At 37.6% G+C, this 25,531-nt stretch overlaps 1 protein-coding gene and 1 pseudogene across 9 annotated transcripts in view; both read left to right on the top strand.

Moving 5' to 3' along the window:
• The window catches only part of CLASP2 (cytoplasmic linker associated protein 2), a 345,278-nt gene extending 326,236 nt beyond the window's left edge, over positions 1-19,042 (top strand). For 8 of the 9 annotated variants that reach the window (XM_087713007.1, XM_087713006.1, XM_087713010.1 and 5 more), the window contains 6 exons: positions 2,144-2,372; positions 4,704-4,897; positions 5,724-5,852; positions 6,633-6,839; positions 7,026-7,142; positions 17,011-19,042. In XM_087713007.1, coding sequence (XP_087569133.1) covers positions 2,144-2,372; positions 4,704-4,897; positions 5,724-5,852; positions 6,633-6,839; positions 7,026-7,142; positions 17,011-17,097 — 963 coding nt within the window. In that variant the 3' untranslated portion in view covers positions 17,098-19,042. The remainder of the gene's footprint in view (positions 1-2,143; positions 2,373-4,703; positions 4,898-5,723; positions 5,853-6,632; positions 6,840-7,025; positions 7,143-17,010) is intronic. The other variant, XM_087713011.1, reaches the window with a different exon arrangement.
• On the top strand, positions 10,288-12,598 carry LOC148045877 (uncharacterized; annotated as a pseudogene).
• Positions 19,043-25,531: the final 6,489 nt, after the last annotated feature.

Here is a 25,531-nt window from a genome sequence, read left to right as displayed (position 1 = left end):
AGAGCCCAACCAGTGAGAGTAAAGTCTTGTTTCTTTGTGAAGGTGCTCTCTTAGCCCATAAATAGAATGGAATAGTTGTGTATCTGTGTTTGTGTACGTCTGTGTGTCTTGTGTTTTTTACGTTTGAGTTACATATAACGTTTCCACGACCCCAGTTATTTTTCTTTTGGGAAAGGAGACTTTAAAAAAAGGTGTGAGCGACTGCCTCTTTCTCCAGATTTCGCAGCTGTGTGCTGTGTGCTGTGTGCATGGCGGCGGCCAACGCAAAAGGAACAAGATGCCTGACGCTCAGCTGTGCAGGCCCGCAGCCTTTGCAGGGGCAGCAGCACGGGCAAAATTATGTGGGTAAGCCACACACTCCACTGGCGCAGGCCATGTCGGAAATCAACCGACCAGCTTCATGGGGCTGCAGAACTGAGCATTGGTCTACCTGCTTCTCTTGCACTGGCCACCACCATGGACATAGCTGATCGGCGCTCCAACAAGGCTTCTCCGGAGCATAGTTGTAGTCACTGGCACCATAGACTTCTCTCTCACACACACACATACACGCACACACACCAGGACCTTTCTTCTCCCCCCCCTCCCCACGGTAAGGCATACCCCAAGGTTTGATAACAAGGCTGGCAGGAGGAGGAGGAGTCGCCGCCGCCTCTTCAAAGATGCAAGCGGTGCCGGCAAAGAGGCAACACCACTTTGCCAGGACAAATGGCGTCCAACATGGATCCTGGGTAGCGCAGCTTCGGGGCCTTTCCTGAAGAAGGGTGTGAGGCAGGTGGGCTCACGGGAGCAACTGGCAGCAGTGCTCCTGCCTGGCAAGGAGGGGATGTCCCAGGGCTGCATGCGGGCACCAATGGCTAGCTAGTCTTCTGGTTATTGGCATGTATGTGTGCACGACGATCAGCCAGCCAGGCTAATCTTCCAGTTTCTGGCATTGCTGCAAGTGTGAAGGCCAGCTGATCATCACATGCGCATGTGCACCAGTAATCAGAAGATTAGGTGGCCGGTGCGCATACATGCATCAAAAACCCGGAAGAGGAATGGGCGATGCCATGCATGCCAGGTGACATGGCTCTGTGTGCCACTTCTGGCACGCATGTCATAGATTCGCCATCAGGGGCCTATAGTTTCCAACTTCTTCCCTATTCCCCTTCTTGTATATGGGTACAATATTAGTTGTTTGCCAATTTTGGGAAGTTTCACCTGTTACAAAAGATTGGTTAAACAGACCAGTTAATGGTCTAACAGGTTCCTTTAGAAATCTGGGATGAATACCATCTTGATCCATTGTTTTAATATGCTTTACCTCCACCTCTGAAAATCCTGGGAAAGAACCTGCACAGCTATGACTAGTATGATCCCCCAATCTGATTTTGTTACTGGCATCTACTACTGAGAAGACTGAGCAGAATTTGTTTAAATGGTTTTTTATAGCTAGGTTTCGCTTAACATATCTGTCAGCTACATTTCTGCTATCTGCTTACATGCTAGTTTTTTGCTCTTTTACTATCTTACATACATCTGATATGAACCAGATTAGATATTGCTTTCTTTTGCTTTTACTAATGCCTTATTCTCCTTGGTTAAGATAACTGATTAAGGGGAGTCCTTGATAAGGATGATTAGGGTACCGGAGACTAAAACATATAAAGAACGGTTGCTGGAATTGGGTATTTCTAGTTTAATGAAAAGTAGAATAGGGGTGACATGATAGCAGTATTCCAGTATCTAAGGGGCTGCAATGAAAAGGGAGTCAACCTATTCTCCAAAGTACCTGAAGGCAGGACAAGAAACAATGGATGGAAATTGATCAAAGAGAGAAGTAAGCTAGAACTATGGAGACATTTCCTGACAGTTAAAACAGTTAATCAGTGGACTCCAGAAGTTGTGAATTCTCCGACACTAGGAAATTTTTAAGACAAGTTTGGACAGCCATTTGTCTGAAATGGTATAGTTTTTCCTGCTTGAGCACAAGATCTCCAAATTCCCAACTCTGTTATTCTGTATTCTATTCTGACTAATCTTACCTTAATTTTAAAAAAAGGGCAATATTTTGAAAGTACCTGATATAAAAACAGTTATCTAGCTCTGTAGATGATCTGTATATATTTTTATTAAGGGTATGTGTATCTGTCTTTGTTAGATTTGCAGTGGGTCTGGAATAGTAGATCTACGAACAGGAACTGGTGTGACTGATACAGGCCGAACAGTTCTTGACAACAAAACTTCATTACTTAACACTATGCCTCTTCATTCCTCCCCACGGTCACGTGATTATAATCCATACAATTATTCTGATAGTGTTGGTTCTTTTAATAAATCAGCTTTAAAAGAGGCTATGTTTGATGATGATGCAGATCAGTTTCCTGATGGTAAGTCTGTCACAAAGAGAATTGGGGAATGGGTATATTGGAAGGAAAAATGCAATCAACTGTAAATAGAATTACTATATGAACTAAGGGAAATAAGTTATATACATAGGAAAATATGATATTCAAGAGTTTTATGTGAAAACAAAGTTTTATTTATTATAAAAATTAAATGTTATATCATCTAATATGCATCACTTAGCTCTTCATTGCTAGATTTGTTCCCAAATAGGACACTTTATAATGATAGTAAATAAAGAACAATTGTACTAGTAGAATTTAATGGAATATCTACTTAAGAAAAAAGCTTCTTCCAGTAAGATATTTAAATATTCTTATTTTATTTTCCAAAATGAAATTTAATTCACAAATACATTGAAGAAGATTTATTAAATAATAAAAATTAAATCTCACATTTATTCCTATTCAAAGAGTATAAAAGACATTATGGCTTTGGAAATACGGTATTTTTCAGAGTATAAGACGCACCATTTTCCCTCAAAAAGAAAAAGGCTGAAAATCTGGGTGCATCTTATACACTGAATACATCATTTTTTGCCTCCCGAAAACCCGTCCCCTTCACCAAAATGGCTGTGCGTAGCCTTTAGGAGCCTTGCAGAGTGCTCCTGGCGGCTGGGGAGAGTGGAAATGAGTAAAAAATGGGCTTTTTTTGCTCAATTTTGCCTCCCCAGCCCCTAGGAGCACTCTATAAGCCCCTTTTTTTGACAAAAAACAGGCCCATTTTTGTGAAAAATGGGCCAGTTTTTGCTCAATTTTGACCCCACCCCCCAGGAGCACTCTACAAGCCTCCTAAAGGCTATTCATGCCCCCCTTTTTTGGAGAAAAAAACGGGCCTGTTTTTGGGAGGTCTGCAGAATGCAAAAACTTTTTTTTTTAATTTGCCTCTTCAAAACCTTGGTGCGTCTTATACTCCGAAAAATATGGTAAATAAATAGCCCCTTGAATAATGTTGATTTCCAGTTCCTCTCAATACATGCTATTCATAATCATTGTTTATTTAGGTAACTTTTATATGGACGAAATGAGTATGGCCAAGTAAGCAATCTAATATACTGTACGTTATTAGAGTTTTGATTAAAATAGTCCTTTTCAAGTCACACTTGACTCATCATAGATACTTCCATTTAGTTTTCTTTGTACAAGAATTGGCCTGATACTTCCTTTTTCTAGTGTTTTTCATTTTATACTACGCATGCAGTTATGCAGATTTTATTTCTAGAAGCTAAGGTTCATCTTTTTTCTAAAGATAATGTAGTATTTCCTTCAATATACAATATGAATTAATTCTATTGATACTTTGTTAATGCAGCCTAAGAAGAAAACATGTCACATATTTTTAGTGTCTTTTAAGATTTCTCTTAAGATAAAGAGGAGAAAGAATCTAAATCATTGGTTCTTAAACTGGGGTGATTACCCTCAAGGAGTAATTTGGGCATATTTTCAGTTTGGGCTTATTTGTGACTTTTGCAGATCCTGTTTGAGAGTGCCATTGCTAAGATGTTTGTGTAAAATAAATACTGATATTTTTGTGGAAGTAATAACATTTTAGATCAGGAAAGGGTAAATAGGATCAAAAAAATTAAGAACTATTTGATGTGAGATCAAATTCTGGGACATGTATATTTGTCTTCATCCATAAGAATGAATAGCCTAAGCCAGTGATGGCAAACCTTTTTGTAAAGGCATGCCAAAATTGTGTGTATGCGTGCTACCCACAATTCAATGTGCCCTGCTCATCTGTGCATGTGCACCCCTCCCACACAGGGGAGAGTCTTTGCCCTACCCAGGCTCCAGAGGTTTTCCTGAAGCCTGGGGAGGGCAAAAACAGCCTCCCCCAGCGCTCTGGAGGGTGGAAAATCAACTGGGGTGCCAGAGCTGATGGCTTGTATGCCAGCAAATATGGCTCCACGTGCCACCTGTGGCACATGTGCCATCAGTTCTCCATCATGATCCTAAGCCTTCCATAAGTAAGGCTCTTAAAGTGATCACTGCAGAAACTTCATTTTTCTCCCCATTAATTTGGGCTTAAAGAGTATCTTCATTAATAGCACTCTATAGAAAGAGATGATCCTCTTACATCCTTTTTGCTCCCCCCCCCCAAAAAAAATCTTGACTCCCAGTGAGTGCTGAAGAGAACATTCTTGTCCATAGTAGGAGATTTTAATGATAAATGCCATATTTTGTAATAAAATATGATATCAGGATTATGTTCAATTTTACAGTTTTTATTGATTGTATATCTTCACATGTAAAGTAAAAAGAATGGTTACTCTTTTTACTAATTAAATAATTTTAATTTTTCTTTTGTTACAGAACCTTCCCTGGACCATTCTGATCTAGTCGCAGAATTGCTAAAGGAATTATCAAACCATAATGAGAGAGCTGAAGAACGGAAGGCTGCTCTTTATGAGCTAATGAAATTGACTCAGGAGGAGTCTTTTGGTGTTTGGGATGAGCACTTCAAAACAATTCTTCTTTTGTTACTTGAAACTCTTGGAGACAAAGAGGTAAATCCCAAAATGGAGAAAGAAAAATCATATAACAGTTTTTTGCTTATCCTTTTATAATTATTAAATGTATAACTTTAATTTACACAACTCAAAGTGGCATACATAATGTTCTGATATTCACTTTTGGCCACAATAATAACATTGTGAGCTGTGTTGATCTGAAATATAATAACTACGCCAAAATTTTCCATCACGCTTTCATAATGGGAGGACTAAAATTCACAGTCTCTATTTTCCAGTCTAACACCTTAACTATACCATTGCGGCTCTCTTGAATGTCTGTCTTGAAAATGTATGGAAATTTTCAGTCATCCATATCAGGATTGTCCCAAAGATGCTTTTCAAAGCTTTTTCATTTCTCATCCAGAATTAAAGATGCTTCTTGGATGGGAAGTGAAACATCTTGAGGGCAAAACAAAGTAAAATAAGTTGTCTTTTTAAAAAGCACCTTTGGGTCCCCCTTGAACTTATCAGGATTATGAAAAACAGTGCATATTACTTTCCTATATCTGTATTCTTTAATACAGACAATAGAATGCACTTTTCAGTATCTCAGTCCCATAAAAGTAAAGTGTCTTTTAATAGTGTATCACAGTTGCACTTTGCAGTTACAATAAGATTATAGCTACTATTTTACTAAAATAATATGTAATGTATAAATATTAAATAAATGTATACTATTTATTATCAAATGTGGTTATGAAAAAAGAACTTCAATATTTGGAATAAAATTTCAAGAATGTAATACTATATAGTTCCATTATAGATAATAATGGTTGGAAGTTATATGAGCAAAACTAATTAACATTCCTTAAACTTTCAGCATACAGTTAGAGCCCTGGCACTGAAAGTCTTAAGAGAGATTTTAAGACATCAACCAGCAAGGTTTAGAAATTATGCAGAACTCACAATAATGAAGACTTTAGAAGCTCATAAGGACCCTCATAAGGAGGTTTGTATTAAACTTAAGAATGAACTGAAGTAATAATATGGTATTCAGTGAAGAAGATTAAAATATAGGCTAGTTTTTCACAAGACAGATTTCAGGAATTTAAATGAGAAAATCATATTTCCTATTCAAAGCTATTCAAATAATGCAGATTTTTATGAACAGGGGACCTAGAGGTCCTTTAACATCTGCTTTAATAAGATGCGAGCATCTTCTAATCTTTGATCCTTGATAAACAAGATCCTTATCATTTTCCCAACTGCATAAAATTGTGTACAGAGTTTAAATGCTTCTAGGAATATTATTCTTTGTTCTGTCAGTTTTATTAAACAATAATGTCAGTATATTCATTAGTTTTGCTTTTGAATGTTACAAGGCATAAAATGTGGCAATTAAGTACATTTTCTCACATGAATTCATTTTAATTGGAAATCATGGATTAATATTTAGATATAATAGAAATTTAAAAATATACATCTCATATTTTCTAGAATGGTTTTTTTTTCATTTTAAGACTAGTATAGTTGCAAAGTCAATAAAAGTTGTTATAAAATATTTCCTAGATATATTAGTTCAGTTTTCCAACATATCTGGATAAAATTTCAAGTCCGAAGCTATTTTGTTTAAATTCTGATACTATTGAAATGCTGCTGTTGTGACAGAAATTTCTATTGTAAAACAAAATATATTGACATTTAATATTCTATATATTGTAGTACCATTAAAAAAAAGCTATTCAAGTGTACTATTATTGGATTTCTATATTTTTCTTTAATCCATTAGGTGGTAAGATCGGCTGAAGAGGCTGCTACTATGCTGGCCACATCTATTAGTCCAGATCAATGCATCAAAGTACTTTGTCCCATCATTCAAACAGCAGATTATCCTATAAATCTGGCTGCAATCAAAATGCAGACCAAAGTTACTGAAAGAGTACCTAAAGAAATTCTTGCTCAACTTTTGCCAGAGATAGTGCCAGGTTTAATACAGGTAAGAAGATACAGAATCATGAACAATGAAAAGAATATTGCAAAACTATTTTTTCAAAGATTATTCTCTTTTTCAAGTAATCTACTAACTTTATAGAATATTTTACTGAAATATATTTTTTCTAACATGTTTTAAGATTATCAATTTTATTTGGATTGATATGCATTTGAATTACTTCTTTTCTAGGGCTATGATAACTCTGAAAGCAGCGTTCGAAAGGCATGTGTCTTCTGCCTTGTAGCTATTCATGCAGTAATTGGTGATGAGCTGAAGCCACATCTTAATCAGCTCACTGGCAGCAAAGTAAGTGACATGCCATACCAAAATCTGATTTTGATTTTTTCTAATTTATGGAGATTTTTTTTTAAAGTGTGGGTGGAGATGGTTTTAAGACCAGAAATTTGTTCAGAATCTCATTTTGGCTATTATTTGAATCTGGCACTCTGTTGCTACTTTTATTTTTCATGAACTATGTTAATATATATGGAAAATGAAATGTTATAAATAGAGCTTGTAATACAGTTGTATTATTTCAGACTGTAAATTAGAAAGCTGATAGTTCAGGTCCTAATCCTGCATACAAAGCACTTTATAGGCATGTAGAAAAACTAGAATATCATAGCTTTACGTTGTAAAATAAGTCTGTTACATACTATTTTTCTTTCAGTGAAAGACAGTAGTCAGATATTCAGTTCTTCAACAATAGTTTGAATTGCGGAAAGTACCATTCAAACCAGGCTCAATGGCTAAGATGTTCAGTGGTTAAGATGCTGAGCTTGTCGATCACAAAGATCGGCAGTTCAGCAGTTCGAATCCCTAGCACCGCATAATAAGTAAACTCCTGTTACTTGTCCCAGCTTCTGCCAACCTAGCAGTTCAAAAGCATATAAAAATGCAAGTAGAAAAATAGGAACCACCTTTGGTGGGAAGGTAACAGCGATCCATGCACCTTTGGCATTTAGTCATGTCGGCCACATGACCATGGAGACATCTTTGGACAGCACTGGCTCTTCGGCTTTGAAACAGAGATGAGCACCGCCCCCTAGAGTTGGGAACGGCTAGCATATATGTGCAAGGGGAACCTTTATCTTTACGATTCAAACTGTCTTCAGTAATTTGGAGCTATGTGGAATAATAGACAACATACTAAAAATGAGAATAATATATTACATGCAATGATTTAATCAACATGCTTGAAATAAAAGTTGCTAAAATGTTATAAAGAAAATACAAAGCATCACAACATCAAAATATATCCACTGTTTGGTCTTATAGAATAACAATTGTGCTCATATATTTGCTGCCTTTTTTCTCTTCAGTAATTAATTTCTGATTTAGAGAAAACAATAACTGCCATTAGATTATAGATGAAATTTACCATATAAAGCAAAGTGAAACATAGTTAATTAAATAGTTAATAATTAAATAGAATGCAGAAAAGTTATGAGCATTGAAATTTATAATCAAATCTGTTGGGGTCATTCCATGTTAAATGGTCTGGGACTCACAGCTCAACCATCATGGATTTTGATGAAATTTGGTGTGAACATGCACACACATCCCCCATGAACAATGGATAAGTGTTACATTTGCTGATGCAGTACTTGCGGCGATATAGACATTTCTTTGACCTCATACCGCAGCCTTTGACTCTGAGATTTCAGCAACTTTGAGACGTAATATCTCCAGCAATATTTTGTTGAGAGAAACAAAACTTGGCCATCTTGTACAACTTGTTGTGCTCCATTAAACAAAAGAATAAAAACATCATGAGTGTCCACCTGTGCCTTTACTCCCAAGCTGGTCCTTGTTCCTTAACTGTGTTCCCTTCTCCCTTCTATGCATGTGCACAGGCAACAGCTGTTCTTCTGTTCCACTGATATTCGACTCTGAAGGCAGCTGATAACTGTCGGATAGTCCTGGCCCCATCTCTGCTTCTGATGCAGAGCACTCCTCAGAGCTTTTCCAAAACTCCAGGCCTGACCCATGTTCCTTCCCAACTTCCTCACTGCTTGAGTCTGCTCCGCTGGCCACTGGCGGGCCACAACATTTCAGGCCAATAAAATGAATGAGCAGGGCCTTGTGGATGCATAAATGTTACCAACGCATCATTTTGTTCAATCGAAATGTCCACAAGGTTCCCTACCCACCATTTTTTGTCATAAATGCAGGCAATATAACAACCGAGAAATATGTCGGTCAATTTTAAATTCGGATCAATGGTATTGGATATTTTGGCCACAAAGTTAATTGTGTCATTTGAAACTTTGTTGACAGAAATCGAATTTGAATCAACTGGCACAAACTGGTGGTGATCTCTTGTGCCAGCTATAATGCTGCTAACTTTCCATCTTTGTTCTTGCAGCATCCTGTTTTCTTTTATTTCTTCCTTTGGAATGTATTTAAATCTGTGAATGTTTCACCATGTGATTTTGTTTCACCAAATCACCATGCATTGGAGTTGGCGACATGACTAAACATTTGGCTGCTCGAACCAGCCTCCAAACCCATCAACCAACCAAATACTGACACCGACAGATCTGTTCAATGTTTGCGACAGAAACATTCACATTCATATATACATTCTGAAGGAAGAAATTAAAGAAAGCAGGATGCTGCAAGAAAAAAGATGGAAAGTTAGCAGCACAATAGCTGGCACAAGACTATTCACAGCTTCCAGTGGTGCCGTGCTGCTCTGACGAGGTCTCCTCTGAGACACTCTAGCCTCGAGATCGTGTTACACTGTCTGGACAGCATAAATCAACTGTCTGACAGTTTGATAACTCTTTCCTTAGGAGAAGAGGAAAGGGGAGAATTGCCGAGCGTGGGTAGAGCTCCCTTAACCCCCCAGGAGTTAATTCTGGGGTGTGGAAGGTGTGAGCCCCCCTGTAGCTCGACACACTCTGCTCTCGGACGCATCTGCTCTTCGCAGAACAAAGAGCCACGTCCACCCCTGCAATCAATGTTTGATTTACATCTGAACAAGAAGCAGGCAGAGCAAATACTGGAGAGTTTCACAATTGCAGGTATTTTTAAACTTTAGCTCCGTTCTACAAAAATTCCTTCTGACAAAACTAACAAGATAGAAGTGAAAATGGCACCTGAATTTTGAAGGTGTGGCTGAATCGAAACTTAACAAGCTACTATAGAGTTTAAGATCACTCAAACAGCAATGATTTACTAACAAGCTACAAGACTTAATAATTGAAATAAGCGGTTTGTTTGGACTTAACAATTTGGTAGAAGATAAGCTTAATTGAATAGTTGAAATGTCCTCAAAACAAGTTAGAATAACAACTACTTCAAAGAGCGCTGGCAACTCTCCAGGCCCGACAAATAAATTACTGTCATTATTACCTCCTCCTGCTGCTGATGTTTTAACTCTTGATGCACTGCAAGGAGCCTTAAAAGACGCTTTAACAGAACAGGCTGCTGTTTTAGAACTTAAGATAGAGAAAAGGTTACATCTGCCTTTAAGGAGATTTCGGAGGAAATATCGGGGGTCAAAGAGCTAATCCAGATTCGTAACCAGCAAATAAGAGAAGACATAGTGGAAGCATTTAAAAGTTTGGCTAGCTATGAATCATCATTGGATGACAAAGTGGAAGAAATTAACCAGTCCAATGTCAATTTAGAAAGTAAAGTTGAAGAAGTTCAAAATAAGACTGACAAGACAGAAGCAGAAATTACAATGATACAATATAGGACGATGGAATTTGCTTTGAGAATAAGAGGCCTCAAAGAGAATAATCAAGAAAATCTGAAGGAGATTCTTGCAGAAGCCTTTGACCAACTAGTTGGTCAACTGAGAGCAGAATATGACTGGCAAATGGACAAAATATACCACGTTAATTCATGGATTGCCAGACAGAAACAATTACCAAGAGATATTGTAGTCTACTTTGCTACGAGGAATATACAGAACCTGATTTTACAAGAATCCTTGTAAATCCTTTACAAGAAAACCAAGTTGCAGATTGCAGGTCAGGAGGTGATAGTTTTGAAGGAAATCCCACCAAAAATGTTGAAATCTAGAAAAGATTATGCATTCCTAGTGGACGAACTTAAAAACCGCCAGATACAATATAGATGGGAAGTTCCAGCCAGATTAGTGGTGAATTACCTGGGATAAAGACACCATCTTAACTCAGTTTGGAAGGCCAGAGATTTTTACAGTAAAATATTAAAAGCTGGTTACCCTTAATCTCCAGGATTCAGAGAAAGAGAGCAAGCAGGAGAGGCCAGACAGCAAGATGCCCAAGGATCATTGGAAGTGGCCCAAGCTTTGAATTTCTTGTGGAGTCAGAAGGAATTAAGGAGCAAAGACAAACCAGAGCAGCTACCAAACGCAAAGAACAAGAATTAAAGATGCAACAAGCCCAGGCAACAGTTCAAGAAACTATAAACATTAACACAGAAGCTGTGGGAGGAGCCAGACCGAAAATCAAATTACAGGATTTCCAGATGGCTCTTTAAAAGCTTCAGGGAACTGAAGATGACAATTAAATTTTTAACCTGGAATGTCAATGGTTTAAACTTACCACAAAAAAGGGGAAAAAATACTACTATTTGAAACAATTTAAAAATGACGTAATTTGCCTGCAAGAAACACATATTAGAACAAATGATCAGAAATACTTGATGAATGAAAGATTGGGACAACATTTTGTAACTTCCGCCCCAGAGAAGAAAAATGGTAGTTATATACTTAAGAAAAGATATAAAGGCTGAATTAATTGAAGCAGGCTCTCAAGGAAGATATATTGCAATTGAAGTATTATTGGAAGGAAAAAAGATACTCTTAATGGGAGTATACGCCGCCAATCAACCAAAAAAAATCTATAAATTGCTCCATACCAAGTTAATACAATGGGATTACAGATCGTGTATATTACTGGGTGACTGGAATGGAGTTTTGGATACCAAGAAAGACAAGAAGGGTCCATTGCAAAATATTCAAGAACATGCAAAATTACCTTTCTTTTATATGATGGATGATATTGAGCTACGAGACATCTGGCGGGAAAGGAATGCTAAAGAATAGGACTTTACATTTTTCTCTGATAGGCATCAATCCTTTTCTAGGATTGATTTTATATTAATCACAAATGATTTTCTTTCTAATGTAAAGAAGATGAAGATATGCTTGAGACTTTAACAGATCATAACCCGGTTTGGATGGAACTGGATTATGCAAAGGAACCTAGAAGGTGTTGGAGGTTAAATGAAAATTTATTTAGATATGAGAAAAATGTTAATGAATGTAAAAAATTGTTGAGAGAATATTTTGCTTTTAATATGAATAAGGGAACATCTATGGAAATGGTTGGGATGCAAGTAAAGCGTATATGAGAGGAGTTTTAATAAATTTAAATAATCTATATAGACATAGACAGAGGGAAAAAAGAAAGGAATTAGAGGAAGAGATAAAGAAGAAAGAGTAGGAGCTAATATCTAACCCAGGTGATAAGAAGACAAAAGAGGCAATCACTTTACTACGAGCGCAATTTAACATATTGATGTCAGATCAGGTGGCTACTAATTTGTTATATGCTAAACATAATACTTTTTGCAATGCAAATAAACCAGGCAGATGGTTAGCATATATGGCGAGGAAAAAACAAGAATTTCGTACTATAGAAAAAATAGATTATAAAGGTAAAGAAGTTTATCAACAGGATATGATTAAAAAGGCTTTTTTAGAATTTTATACAAGATTGTACACTGGTGATAAAATACAAGGTTTAGACATAGATAGATACTTGGAGAAAGAGAAAATACCTATAGTTAAGGATGAGCAAAGGGAGAGATTGAACCAACCAATAACTTCAGAGGAAATCCTCCTGGTAATTTAACAGTTAAAAGCTGGGAAGGCACCCGGTACAGATGGACTGACAGCGGTTTATTATAAAAATTTACAATTAGAAATGGTAGAACCTCTTAAGGAACTATTTAACAGAATTCAATTGGAAGGAAGGGTACCTCCATCTTGGAGAACAGCCTTCATCTCCCTGATTCCGAAAGAAGATCAAGATCTCAGCCAGCCAAAAAATTATAGGCCTATATCACTACTCGATACAGATTATAAAATTTTTGCTAAAAGATTAGCAAATAGGTTGATGTTAGTTATACAACAAGTGATCCACAATGACCAATCTGGTTTTATACAAGGAAGACAAATGAAAAATAATGTAAGACAAATTGTTAATATATTGGAGTATCTGGGAAAGAACAACCAAGTCCCCGCAGCACTCACATTTTTGGACGTGGAGAAAGCATTTGATCGAGTGAATTGGTAATTTTTAATGAAAATAATACAAAAGATGCAAATTGGAGAGCATTTTACACAATCTATCAAGGCAATATATCAGGAACAAACAGCACAAATTATAGTTAATGGTAGTTTAACAGAACCCTTTAAAATTGAAAAAGGCACAAGACAGGGTTGTCTCCTATCTCCATTATTGTTTATCTTAACCCTGGAGTTATTGCTGAATAAAATACGGGGGTCAGATGATTTACAGGGAATTAAGATTAGGCACCAAGAATATAGATTACGAGCATTTGCGGACGATTTGGTTGTAACTTTAACCCAACCAGGGAAATCAACTATGGCTCTAATGAACATGATTAATCAATATGGTCAAGTATCTGGGTTTAAAATAAATCTAGGGAAAACAAAGATGTTAGTTAAAAACATGACTACAAATCAAAAAGAAGGATTAGAAAGAATAACAGGATGTGAGATAGTAAATAAAGTTAAATATTTAGGAGTTTATATTACAACTTCAAATGGGAAATTATATAAGTATAATTACGAACCATTATGGTATAGAATACAGGTAGAAATGAAGAAATGGGAAAAACTACAACTATCTTTGTTGGGAAGGATAGCAGCAGTAAAAATGAATGTTTTGCCAAAGTTTTTATTTCTTTTTCAAATGATACCAATACTCAAAAAAGATGCAAAGAATGGCAGAAGGGTATTAATAAATTAGTCCGGGCAGGGAAGAAACTGAGAATAAAACTTAAAATAATGCAAGATGTACGTGAGAGAGGAGGTTTGAAAATGCCAAATTTAAAATTATATTATGAAGCAGTAGCTTTATCAATAATTAGTGATTGGATCAACTCAACAGAGGATAGAATACTGAACATTGAAGGGTATGATTTGGTATATGGTTGGCATGCTTATTTAATATATGACAAGAAGGTGGATAAGACTTTTAAAAGTCATATTTTAAGGAATGCTCTATTGTGTGTCTGGAAAAAATATCAACATAAATTAAATAATAAGATACCTATGTGGGCAATTCCCAGACACGCAATAGAGAATATAATTTTAGAACAAAAACAGGATGTAACCACATACAGAGAGCTTCTTACCATAGAAAGAGGTGTATTACAGCTAAAACCTCTGAATGTATTAAAAGAGGAAAGGGTAATCCAAGCCTGTTTCAGTAAGGACAGCTACAGGCCAGATGGAAAAAAGACCAGAAAATTGGTATTACGCAAAATGAGGACAATCTAGTAAAACAAATTATTGATCAAAGTCAAATGCATATAAAAAGGTTATATAATATATTGATAGAAATAGATTCTGAAACAGAATTAGTTAAAGATTGTATGATAAAGTGGGCAAAAAATTTTGAAGAACCAATAATGATGGAAACTTGGGAAAAGATATGGGTAAGAAATGTAAAATTTACGAAAGCCCAAAACCTGAGAGAGAATTTCTACGAGATATTGTATAGATGGCATTTAGAGAGGGTGGGAGGGGATGTGGGCTTGGGTGGGGTGGGTATATATTTGTAAAACTCTTTAAAACTTTTAATAAAAAAAAAATAGATGGCACAAGAAACCATCACTAGTTTGTGCCAGTTGATTCAAATTCAATTTCTGTCAGCAAATTTCAAATGACACAATTAATTTTGTGGCCAAAATGTCCAATATTTTCATCAAACTTCCTCAAAATCCTTGATCATTGAGCTGGGCACTTTTCTGAAATCAGACCACTTGACATGGAATGACCCGTTGATAATATCTAATTACTGAGAGGCTTGTACAATTTATTTATTATTTCTTTTATTTCTTTATTTATAAAATTTATTGGCTGGCCATCTTACCATAGGGTAATTCTGGGTGTCTTATACAGTTAAAACATTAAAATCACACATTAAAACCAAGGAAAACTGGGCGGCAGAGTGGGTGGGAAGTTGTATCTATTATTAATCAACCACCTCCATTGTGTTGTTCCTCCATTGGAACCCCAAGCCGATTGGCAGAGCTACTTCATTAGGCCCTTATGAAAAGATAGGAGGGTTGGGGCCAACCTCGCATGCCTCCTCTGCCAGCACAAGTGGTATGGGCCAATCCCAGTGGAGTGAGACTGAGATTGTATCCCATAGTATCAAGTAATATGCCAAACATATATTAAGTTCTGAATAAAGAAAAATCTTATTTGGACAGAATTTTATGTCATCTTTTGTTTCAAACTTTTTTAATCGTCACTGCTATTTGAATAATTTTTAAATGCAATAATACTTCTGTAGCTTGACCAAAGTCCTTTAACTAGTTTTTCTTTAAGCATACAAAAAAAATCCTTTGAAATCAATTATAGGTAGTCCTCGGCTTACATGGGTTTAATGACTGAAGTTACAACAGCAGTGGAAAAAAGTGACATGATCATTTTTCACACTTATGACCTTGCAGCATCCCCATGGTCGCATGATTAAAATTCAGACTCTTGACAACTGGAATATATTATGAAAGTTACAATGTCCTGGGGTCATATGATCACCTTTTGCAACCTTTGCAAAGTCAAATGAGAAATTCATTTAACAACTATGTTACTAACTTAACAACTGCAGTGATTCACTTAACAACTGTGGCAAGAAAGATTGTAAAATGGAACAAATTAATAATGATCTTCTTAGCAACAGAAATTTTGGGCTCAATTGTAGTTGTAAGTCTATCTATAATGGATTTGATTAGATATGCATTTGACTGAAGATAAAATATTATCAGTCATGGAATTATAATTACAAATGATAGCTTTTCACTTATAAGAGTCATGCCACAGTGTAAAATACCTAAGCTCTTAGGGGGGAAAGGAAGTAAAATCAATGAAATTGTCTTTTTAAATCAACATTGTGATTTTGGTTTTAAAAAATCTTAATTAGTTATCACAATACTAAAAAGTTAAAAACAAATAATTGACATCTAAAAGCATGTATCAGTGGTCTGGATATAAGATATAGGACCATACTGTACATCAGTAGTGTAGATGTAAGAATGATGAGTTTCTATTTCTGTTTCCATATCCAAGGATTCAAACACTTCTGTTTTCAGTTTAAAATCAACCTATTTTCTTGTGCCATTTATACCTTGCAAACTATGCTTTGTTAAACTATGGGCAGGATCAAAACACAGTTTCAGATTTTGAAATAATCAAACAAACTACAATTCAACAGTCATTAATAATTAATTTAGAACTGAAAGCGTCTATCTTTATACTGTAAAGGTGAAGATGAAAAAAGGACGGTTATTCCCTATCAGAGGTGGTATTCAGCAGGTTCTGACGGATTCTTGAGAACCAGTAGGGGAAATTTTGAGTAGTTCAGAGAACCAGTAAATACCATCTCTGACTGGCCCCACCCCCATCTATTCTCTGCCTCCCATGTCCTAGCTGATTGGGAGGAAATGGGGATTTTGCAGTAACCTTCCCCTGGAGTGGAGAGGGAATGGAGATTTTACAGTATCCTTCTCCTGCCATGCCCACCAAGCCATGCCCATCAAGCCATGCCACGCCCACCAAGCCACACCCACAGAACCGGTAGTAAAACAATTTGAATCTCACCACTACCTATCATGTCTGAATCATTAATTAAATTATATTGATTATTATATACAATAAACTAAAACAATTTTGAGGAGAATTATTGCCAATAAATTTATCATCCCTTAATCTTCTTAATCCTTCAAAAATATAACTATTGTATTTTATAGCTCATTAAGCTTCTTTCCTCTATATGTATCATTCCATTACAAATCTTTTTCATTGTTCTTCTACTGTTCATTGTTCATTCACTGTCAGTTTTAAAAAAAATAAAATCTAATATGAAATATATTGTTGATACTAAACATGATATTTACTAATTTAAATCTGCAGATGAAATTGCTGAATCTTTATATCAAGCGGGCACAAACAGGATCTGGAACAGGTGATGCCTCAGCAGATGTTCCAGGACAAAGCTAGTAATCCTGAAATCCATATTTTAAATAAGAGGAAAGACACATCAATAAAAGGAAAATTCTCAAATGCACCTCAAAGAGCTTTTCTTCCTCTCAATCTTTTTCCTTCTAATGAAGGGCTGCTCAGCCTGCATGTGACTGTTTCAATAATTCCATATCCAAGGGAAGAGACAGTATTAATATCACTTGACTGAAGCAAATTATTATTTTTTAACTTAACATATCATGTTTTCTGTTTGCACTCTTCTGTGTGTTTTTCCATTGATGTTTATCAGTGTTAATGTACATATTCATTTTCCAAAAACAACAACACCTAATTGAAAGGAATGCTTTCAAGTCTAAATGTCCTCATTTTTGCTCAACTGCAAAGTAACATGGTTTTTCCTTCCTGGTTTTAATAATCATTTTTAGAGAGGGATACTTCTGGTGGATGCACAAAGTGGGAAGACAGAGAATGCTGGATTGAGCTGAACCACAACTAGACCAGTCTCTTCATATATTATCATAATATACATCTTCATATATTATCATAATGCCAATTGCAGGAACAGAAAGCAATGTTCATAAAGCTTGATTGATCAACCATTGAATGTTTGTTATATAAACAAAAATTCAATGCAGATTAGGAGGAAAAACTCTGCCCTCCTATATGGAAATCTATATAAAATATAGCATTGCAAAACTGGATAGTATAGCATCCTGCTTTCCTAGATCAGGGTAAGTAAAATCACTTAATGGATATGAACCATCTGTATCATTTTCAAGCAAGATGGTTCAGAATAGAATGCTTTGTATAAGTATGCTTGGTATAGCTATCATTTGTCAGTAGAATACTTCCTCTCAGCCTAATTATTGAAACCAATATTTCTGTCAATCTCATTCACATAAGAATACATGACAGCACTGCAGGAAACTGTTCTACAATGATACTTGCAAGATTGGAGATTGGTGCACTGATTGTTTTAAAGATATGGGGGTGGGGAAAACTCGTATTACAGACCTTGAAACCACTGGTTTGGGAGTTTAATTTGAGTTGGAAAGTAGTCCTAAATTCATTGCATGGTTATCTTGAAATTATGTTGATCTGGTGTTATTGCAGCCATCTGGAGTATAAGATATGGAAATGTTTTCAGATTTTTTCTGTAACCTTTTAAAAAGTTTATTATGAATAATGCATCCTTATATTTATGGAATGAATAGTCAAAGAGAGAATGAAAATAAATCTATTTCTGTTTCTCAGACAAAAATACCAAGATTCTTAGCTGAGGGGGGTGAGAATAAGATCTGTATGCATCTCACAATACCTGGAATAACTTTTTGTTGAATTATCTTGTTTTAGGGATTGTGTATTTACAGGAGAAATTATAGCAGTGCCAAGGATGATGGATTTTTCTGCTAGACTAAGATTTTCTCTACCTCTTCAGGGTGAATACTTTTGACTAAGCTGCTATCCATAATGTCTTGTGAAAAAAATTGTCTATAAAATTATTTTTATTTTATTTTTCTTCTTTTGCTATTACAATATATGTTCAGAGTCTAGTACCTTAACATGCAGCCAAATACTGTTTTTAAAAGAACTAATATCATAATTTGCTTATTACTTTGTAATAAACAGAATACTTTCAGCTATCTAATGAAAATTGACTTTTATCAGAAATTATTCTGAATGGAAAATAAAAAATATATAGTTATTGAAAATGCAAACTGCTGTTTCAAAAAGATGTTCTTTGGGAAAATACTTTAGAAATAAATGTAAGGAGAAAATTACATTATTCATCACTCGCTCTTTTAGCAGCTGCAAATCAGGAAAATAGTATTTTCTTCTTCATTCTCTTATGCGTAACATTCTTGTTTTTACTGTTCAAGTACATTGTGTATTTATAATTCACTGCTTACCATTGTGGATATACAGGCAATAAAGTGTACATAGCATTACTTGAAAAATTAAATTTTGTATCTATCTGTTTTTCTGCTTTTGTTTAGTGATATTGTAGGAGTAATACATTATAGTACTGGTAGTGACAGTTTATGTAAATACATTGCCTAGTTTAAACCAACGGAAAAAAACAAGCAATAAAAAGCAACCCAGAAAATATAAGATTCTGTACTAAAACTAGTTGTTATCATTATTTTTTTAGACTGAAACGGAGCTTTACAATTTAAAACCTAATAGCTAGATAGTAGAAGAGCTACTTTGATATCATGGTTAAAGGCATCAAGCTAGAATCTGGAAGACTATGGATTTTAATTCTGCATTAGATCAACTGGATGATTTCAAACATTTTTGAAAATAGTAACAAGAAAACCATATGGACTTTTCCTGATAGTTGCTAGGTTAAAAGTCAAGACTGCTTGAACACACAGACAAACAGACACACACACACACGCACGCGCACACACACACACACACAGAGCTGGGTAGCAAATATTGTAATTAAAGAATATATTATGTTAACTTACATATTTGGCACTTTGACAGCATTACAGAATAAAGCTAAAATACAAGACATTTCATTTATGACAATGGGATTCTTTAAAGAAAAGATCATTGAAAATATTTTTACACAGAAATTTTAGTCCAGCAAATTCAAAATTTAATAACATACTGTATTGCTGTATTTAGCTGCTAAAATAGTGTCTTAATGATTGATCTCTGGAAATGCTCATAAGGACCCTGCAACATGCACTATTAAGGATTATAATGCTTTATAAAGCATTAAACTTTCACAATGGCCTGGTTTGTCCCTAAATTGTAACATCTGAACTTCATATTGAATAAAAAGTAAACTTGCTACAGTGGGGATGGAGGGTTTGTTCTAGAGTTCTTTCTTCAAGCTATGCCACAGAACTGAACACAAGGGGAGGTCCACTTCTCAAGACAGTCATTCACCAAGCAACCACAAAATTTCCCAAGCACTGTCCCTCCAGAGGACAAAAGGAATTAATTTTCAGGTTTCTCCTTAATTTCTCCTGAAGACAGTTCTTCAGACTGCAGTGGTCTCACCAAAGCCTCAAAATCAGCTGGACACTGGTTATTGTTAATTCAAATTCCCATTTCACTCCCTTCCCCCCTCCCCCCCTGAAGCCTAGAGATCCTCATATTATAAATTTGTTTCGTCTGCTGAACATTAAATTAGCATTGTTAGGTTAAGAGTGATTTCTGGTGGAGAGATGCTTAGGTCTTTTTGCTCGTCTTTTAGCTTGTTGATTGTTTGTTTTGTATAGTTCTATAGATATTATTTATATCCATGTTTCTATTGATGGTTAATTTGTCAGAGGGCCAGGCTTCTAGAAATGGAGCACAAATCTAGCACAACTTGCCACAGCCAACTCCCTGCAAGACAATTCACCATGGCCAACTCGCCACAGGATAACTTGCTGCAGGACAAGAGTTAAACTAATATCAAAGAAATGGTGAAATAGAAAAATTAAAGAAAGGATGCCAAAGAAGGAACAAAATGAAATGTGAATTACAAAAATTAAAATATTTTAAAAATTACTTTATATAATTGTTCTGACCCCCACCTTGTTGTTCAGAAACGACAGCCAAACAGAACTTCAAAGGAAATATTTTTATCAGTCCCAGCTCGGGCTGGCTGCGAGCCCAAAATAAACACAGATAAATTCTCTGGCAAAACGTTAAGCAGCAAATGCAAAAACAAACTTACAGCAAACCACTTCTCCAAGTTGGTTTCTCTGAATCATGAACACGAACAGGGAACCTTGACTAGAACAGGAACGGAACGGAATGAACAAATGTTGACTTCTGCAACTAGGGTGTGGCACCATCAGTCTTTTATCCGCAGGAGGAGATCCTTAACGAGCCACAGCTGCTTGTTATCATCTCCTGCATGAACCCCGAAACAACTCACAGGAGGCTTCTGCTGAGTCACAACAAATAATTAAATTGAATTATTGAATTGTCCTGCAGCAAATTGGCCTGGAGCAAATTGGCCTGGCCACAGTGAGTTGGCCCATTCTCCCTGGAAATTCCCTAGTATTTTGGACTTGACTTGGTTTAAGATGGTCACAGTTTCCAAATTGAAACTATAGCAATAGCAATAGCAATAGCAGTAGACTTATATACTGCTTCATAGGCCTTTCAGGCCTCTCTAAGCGGTTTACAGAGAGTCAGCATATTGCCCCCAACAATCTGGGTCCTCATTTTACCCACCTCGGAAGGATGGAAGGCTGAGTCAACCCTGAGCCGGTGAGATTTGAACCGCTGACCTGCTGATCTAGCAGTAGCCTGCAGTGCTGCATTTAACCACTGCGCCACCTTGGCTCTATGAAACTATGATTAAGATTGTCCATATTGAATAGAATATGTTATATATATGATCTGTTTCATTTTCTGATGTTTAGGGTTGCTGCAGTGAGTTGACCTTGAACAGCAGAAAAAGGAAATAGCATCTATACAACATATTTCCCAAAAATGTATATCCACATAACTTTATCAAAAAGTGCCTGATCGCCCAATACAGCACAAACAACACAAGTCCTAAAAAGAATAACACTGACATACATAAAGAACATCTTGATCAATAAATCAACACACATCAAGAAACACCAACAGACTACTACAACCACATAGAATCAATGTAGCACAAAAGCTAACTAAAACCCTTCAAAACATCCTAAGCAAACCAAAGGACCCAGAAGAAGAAAAATAGCCATCTACACCCTACAGTGTAAAGACTGCAACAACTACTACATAGTAAAAACAGGCAGAAGACTGGCAGAACACATCCCTGGACACCAACTAGTAGTCTGAAGGCATGAAGAAAACTAATTTCATTTTAGATTTAAACATAGTATCAAATAGGAAATTGTGACCATCCTAGACCAATCCAACTCCAAAAATTCTGGCCTGAAGTGCCCTCTTCTCCTCACCTCGTCGCATCTAGGCTGAGGAGTCACAAACAGGCAGGAGCGGCAAGGTGAGGTGAGGCGCAGCAAGGCGCAGCGAGGGAGGGGGAAAGGAAGTGGGGCTCGCGCACTGGCTACCACCAGCTGCCCTCAGCATCATGTAGAGAGTTCCTCACCCCAGCACGGGTTCCTCTTATTGTGTTCCGTTTTCCTGTCATCGGGTGGAGCAGAGGAGCCGCTCAGCTTTGTCAAATTCCTGCAATGGGTAATTTGAGCAGTGGCAATGGGATGAGCCCAACCAAGCATGGCCTGGGTGGGCTGCAGAGTGCAAAGCCAGGATGCCGCTCAGGGCCTGCTTCCCTCCATCCAAAGGCACGAAAATGGAACACAATAGGAGGAACCCGGGGCTTGACTTCTCTGGGAGAAATTCCCTTAGCTTGGAGAGGGGCTGTTAGAAACCACTAGCCCTGCCTGAGGCAGTCCTCTGTTCTACATTAAAGGCATTATTCCGAGTCTGGCTCTTGTAAGAAGTCAATCATTTCCAATGGTGAGAGGGGGAAAGGAAGGAAGCGGAAACTGCTGGAAAAGAGCTTTTTGTTTTCCAAGCTGAAGTTCCTAAAAACCTGTTGGGGCGAGGGAGAGTCCTCAGTGTGGCAGCTATTGCTAAAGATGCCCGATTGCCTGTCATTTTCTACAATGCTTTCAAGGCAGTGATTTAAGGAGGAAATGGGCTCTTTTTATCTTGGAAAGCGCGGGAAGTTGAACATGTGCAGTGCGACATAGTCAATTTTCTAAAAGTCAACTCTTTTATGGCTGTGCAAAAGGCCAAGGCAGGTTTTGAACACCCACCCACCCCGGTCAAAGATCAATAGGTATTATTTATATTATTTATTGCACAAATCCCTGCAGTTCATAAGTTGCCGAGAGCACCTGGCCCACCGAGTCCTGAACCTAGTGAGATGCTTCAGGCAATGCCTCTTAACCTGCGGCATGCCATGCACCCTACAGTGAAAAAACCAAGTCACACGCATACTGCTTTAGAAGGATGGATTGGTCTGCCTGGCTGACTGCGATCCTCCCTTCCCAATCCAAAAATTAGGGACTCTCAAAAAAAGGAAGCACCCAAAAAGGCTTTCCCATTGTTTCTTGATCCCCGACTTAGAAGGCTCCAACCAGTTGCCTGTTTGTGACCCCTCAGCCTAGATGAACTGCGGCAAAGCATGGCAAAGAAGGCATTTCAGGCCAGCAGAAACACAATGAATAGCAGCAAAAGTGAGCAAGACCTCAGCCCGGCCAAGGCAAACTTGTAAGAGCAAGAGGTACTTGCCCGAAAAGGAGAGGTGGTGGTTGAATTGGCTGGGGCATAGTGGAGGCCACCTTGAACTTCTGGAGGAGAGACATAAAATAAATTAATAAACAAACAACATTTAGTATTGGCTCTGCACTCCGCAGCCTGCCCGGGCCCTGCTTGGCTGGTCGCCTCCCGTCGTTACTGCTCAACTTACCCATTGCAAAAATTTGATGAAGCCAAGTGGCTCCTTGGCAAGCCCCAGATCCAAACTAAACCCAGACATTTCCTACCACTGCCCACTCCTGCTCCACCCTCTCCTCCTGCCACCAATGCCCTCTCCAGCATGCTGCCCTTATCCTTACCACGGTTGCAATGGTGGCAGCTTCAGGAGACGCTGGCCGGTGGGGAGCGGGGGCTAGGTTAGCCCAATGCTTACCTGTGCGTAGGCAGGAGGAGGAAGTTCTGTGGATGCTCATGGCAAAGGTGAGACGGTGAACATTGGAGTGGGCCAGGTCAGGGGCGTGGCCAGCCATCTGTCACTACCAGTTCAGCGACCCACATCCAATTACCACTACCAGTTCGCCTGAACTGGTCCGAATTGGGAGCAACCCACCTCTGAAAGCATGAAAGAAAATAATATAGGGGTTAACATTTTCTAATTAACCACCTCTCCCCCCTCCCTCCAGGGGGACCCTTTGACTTATCTGGAAATTTGTCATGAAATTGCTTCACTAACTTACTGGCTTTCACATTCCAACTTTTTACTTACATAGTTTCAGACAAAGGATACCCCTTCTATTGTACTAAGTATTGTAAACAACCTCTATACAATCTAGAATCTGGTATTTTTTTTCCATTTTGTAATACGTTTCTCCCTGCATTACTACGCGAGGAAGGGGTCGTTGGGCCTGCGGTCTCAAATTAAACCCAATCACTACAATGAAAGACTGGAATATTTTCCCTAGAATTCTAGGCAGACTGAGCTGAACTGTTACTGGGTTAATTATTTTGACTATTGGGAAGGAACCTAAAAAGTTTGGCCCTAATTTCTTGCTAGGCATCCTTAACCATATATATTTGTTGATAGAAAAACTTTATCCCACATGGAAGAAGCGAGTGGTGAAGCGAATGCTGCTTGTCAGCTTGTTTCTTGTATTCTTCTGCCGTTTCTGCCAGATCTTTTTTTTCATTCTCCCACCCCCTTTTAAGACCATCCATCAATTCATTGAGAAGGAGGGCTCTCTGGGCAGCTCAGGCATGGGAACAAATTCCATCCCACTGGTAATTTGAAAAGGAGTTAATCCAGTGTTGCTGTGGATATCATTATTATACACAACTTCAGTGAACGGTAGCAGGTTTGACCAATTGTCCTGTTGGTAATCTACATAACAACAGATATATTGTTCAACCTTTGCATTTGGACATTCTGCCACTCCATTCGTGCTTGGATGGAAAGCTGAACTGAGTCTCTGCGTGGACCCAATGGACCTCAGGAACTCTCTCCAGAACTTAGCAGTGAACTGGAGTCCTCGGTCCGAGAAGATTCTCGGTACACCTTATAGGTGGTAGATGTGTTTGACAAACATCTTGGCTATCTTCTTCACTGATAGTAACCTTGAGCAATTGATAAAATGGGCTTGCTTGGAAAATAAGTCGATGACTCCAAATTACTGTATTCCCACCACTGTTTGGGAGTTCTTCAATAAAATCCATTGCAATCTCTGCCCACGGTCAACCGGGACTGGCTACCTGTTGCAGTAGCCCAGGGGGCTTGCCTGGTCTTATTTTCATGATTGCGCAAGTGGCACAACTTTTTACATAGACTTCCACTTCTGCTTTTATCTTAGGCCACCAAAATTGACATCTGGCGAGATGAAGCATTTTTAGGAATCCAAAGTGGTCTCCTAACTTTGTGCATTGGCTTTGCTGTAACATGTCTAGCTTTAATTGACAGGAACATATATTTTGGATCCTTTCCAGGCTAGTCCATATCTCACCGTTAAGACATCTTTGTTGTAAGCCAGGGATAAGTTGGCAGTGCTGCCTTCAGTGCAGTGGTCAGTTTGTCCTGGCTGGGATCAATCGGCCATCTAGTCTGACCTCTGGTGGTAACTTGTGCTGCTGTTTGTTTAGGGGGATAATGGCATGCACCACCTCCTCCTACTGACTGTCAAACTGCAGCTTTCTTGACAAGGTATCTGCTAGCAAGTTCTTCCGTGCAGGGATGTACTTCCATTCAAATTTAAATCTCCCAAAGTACTGCATCCAAGCAGACTTG

Source organism: Thamnophis sirtalis, unplaced genomic scaffold (assembly GCF_051295495.1).
Source record: "Thamnophis sirtalis isolate CommonGarterSnake01/CBP01778 unplaced genomic scaffold, rThaSir2_p1.2 scaffold_4, whole genome shotgun sequence".
NCBI lineage: Eukaryota > Metazoa > Chordata > Lepidosauria > Squamata > Natricidae > Thamnophis > Thamnophis sirtalis.
Note: the sequence above shows the minus strand (reverse complement) of the source record. Positions and strands in the feature narration are given on the sequence as shown.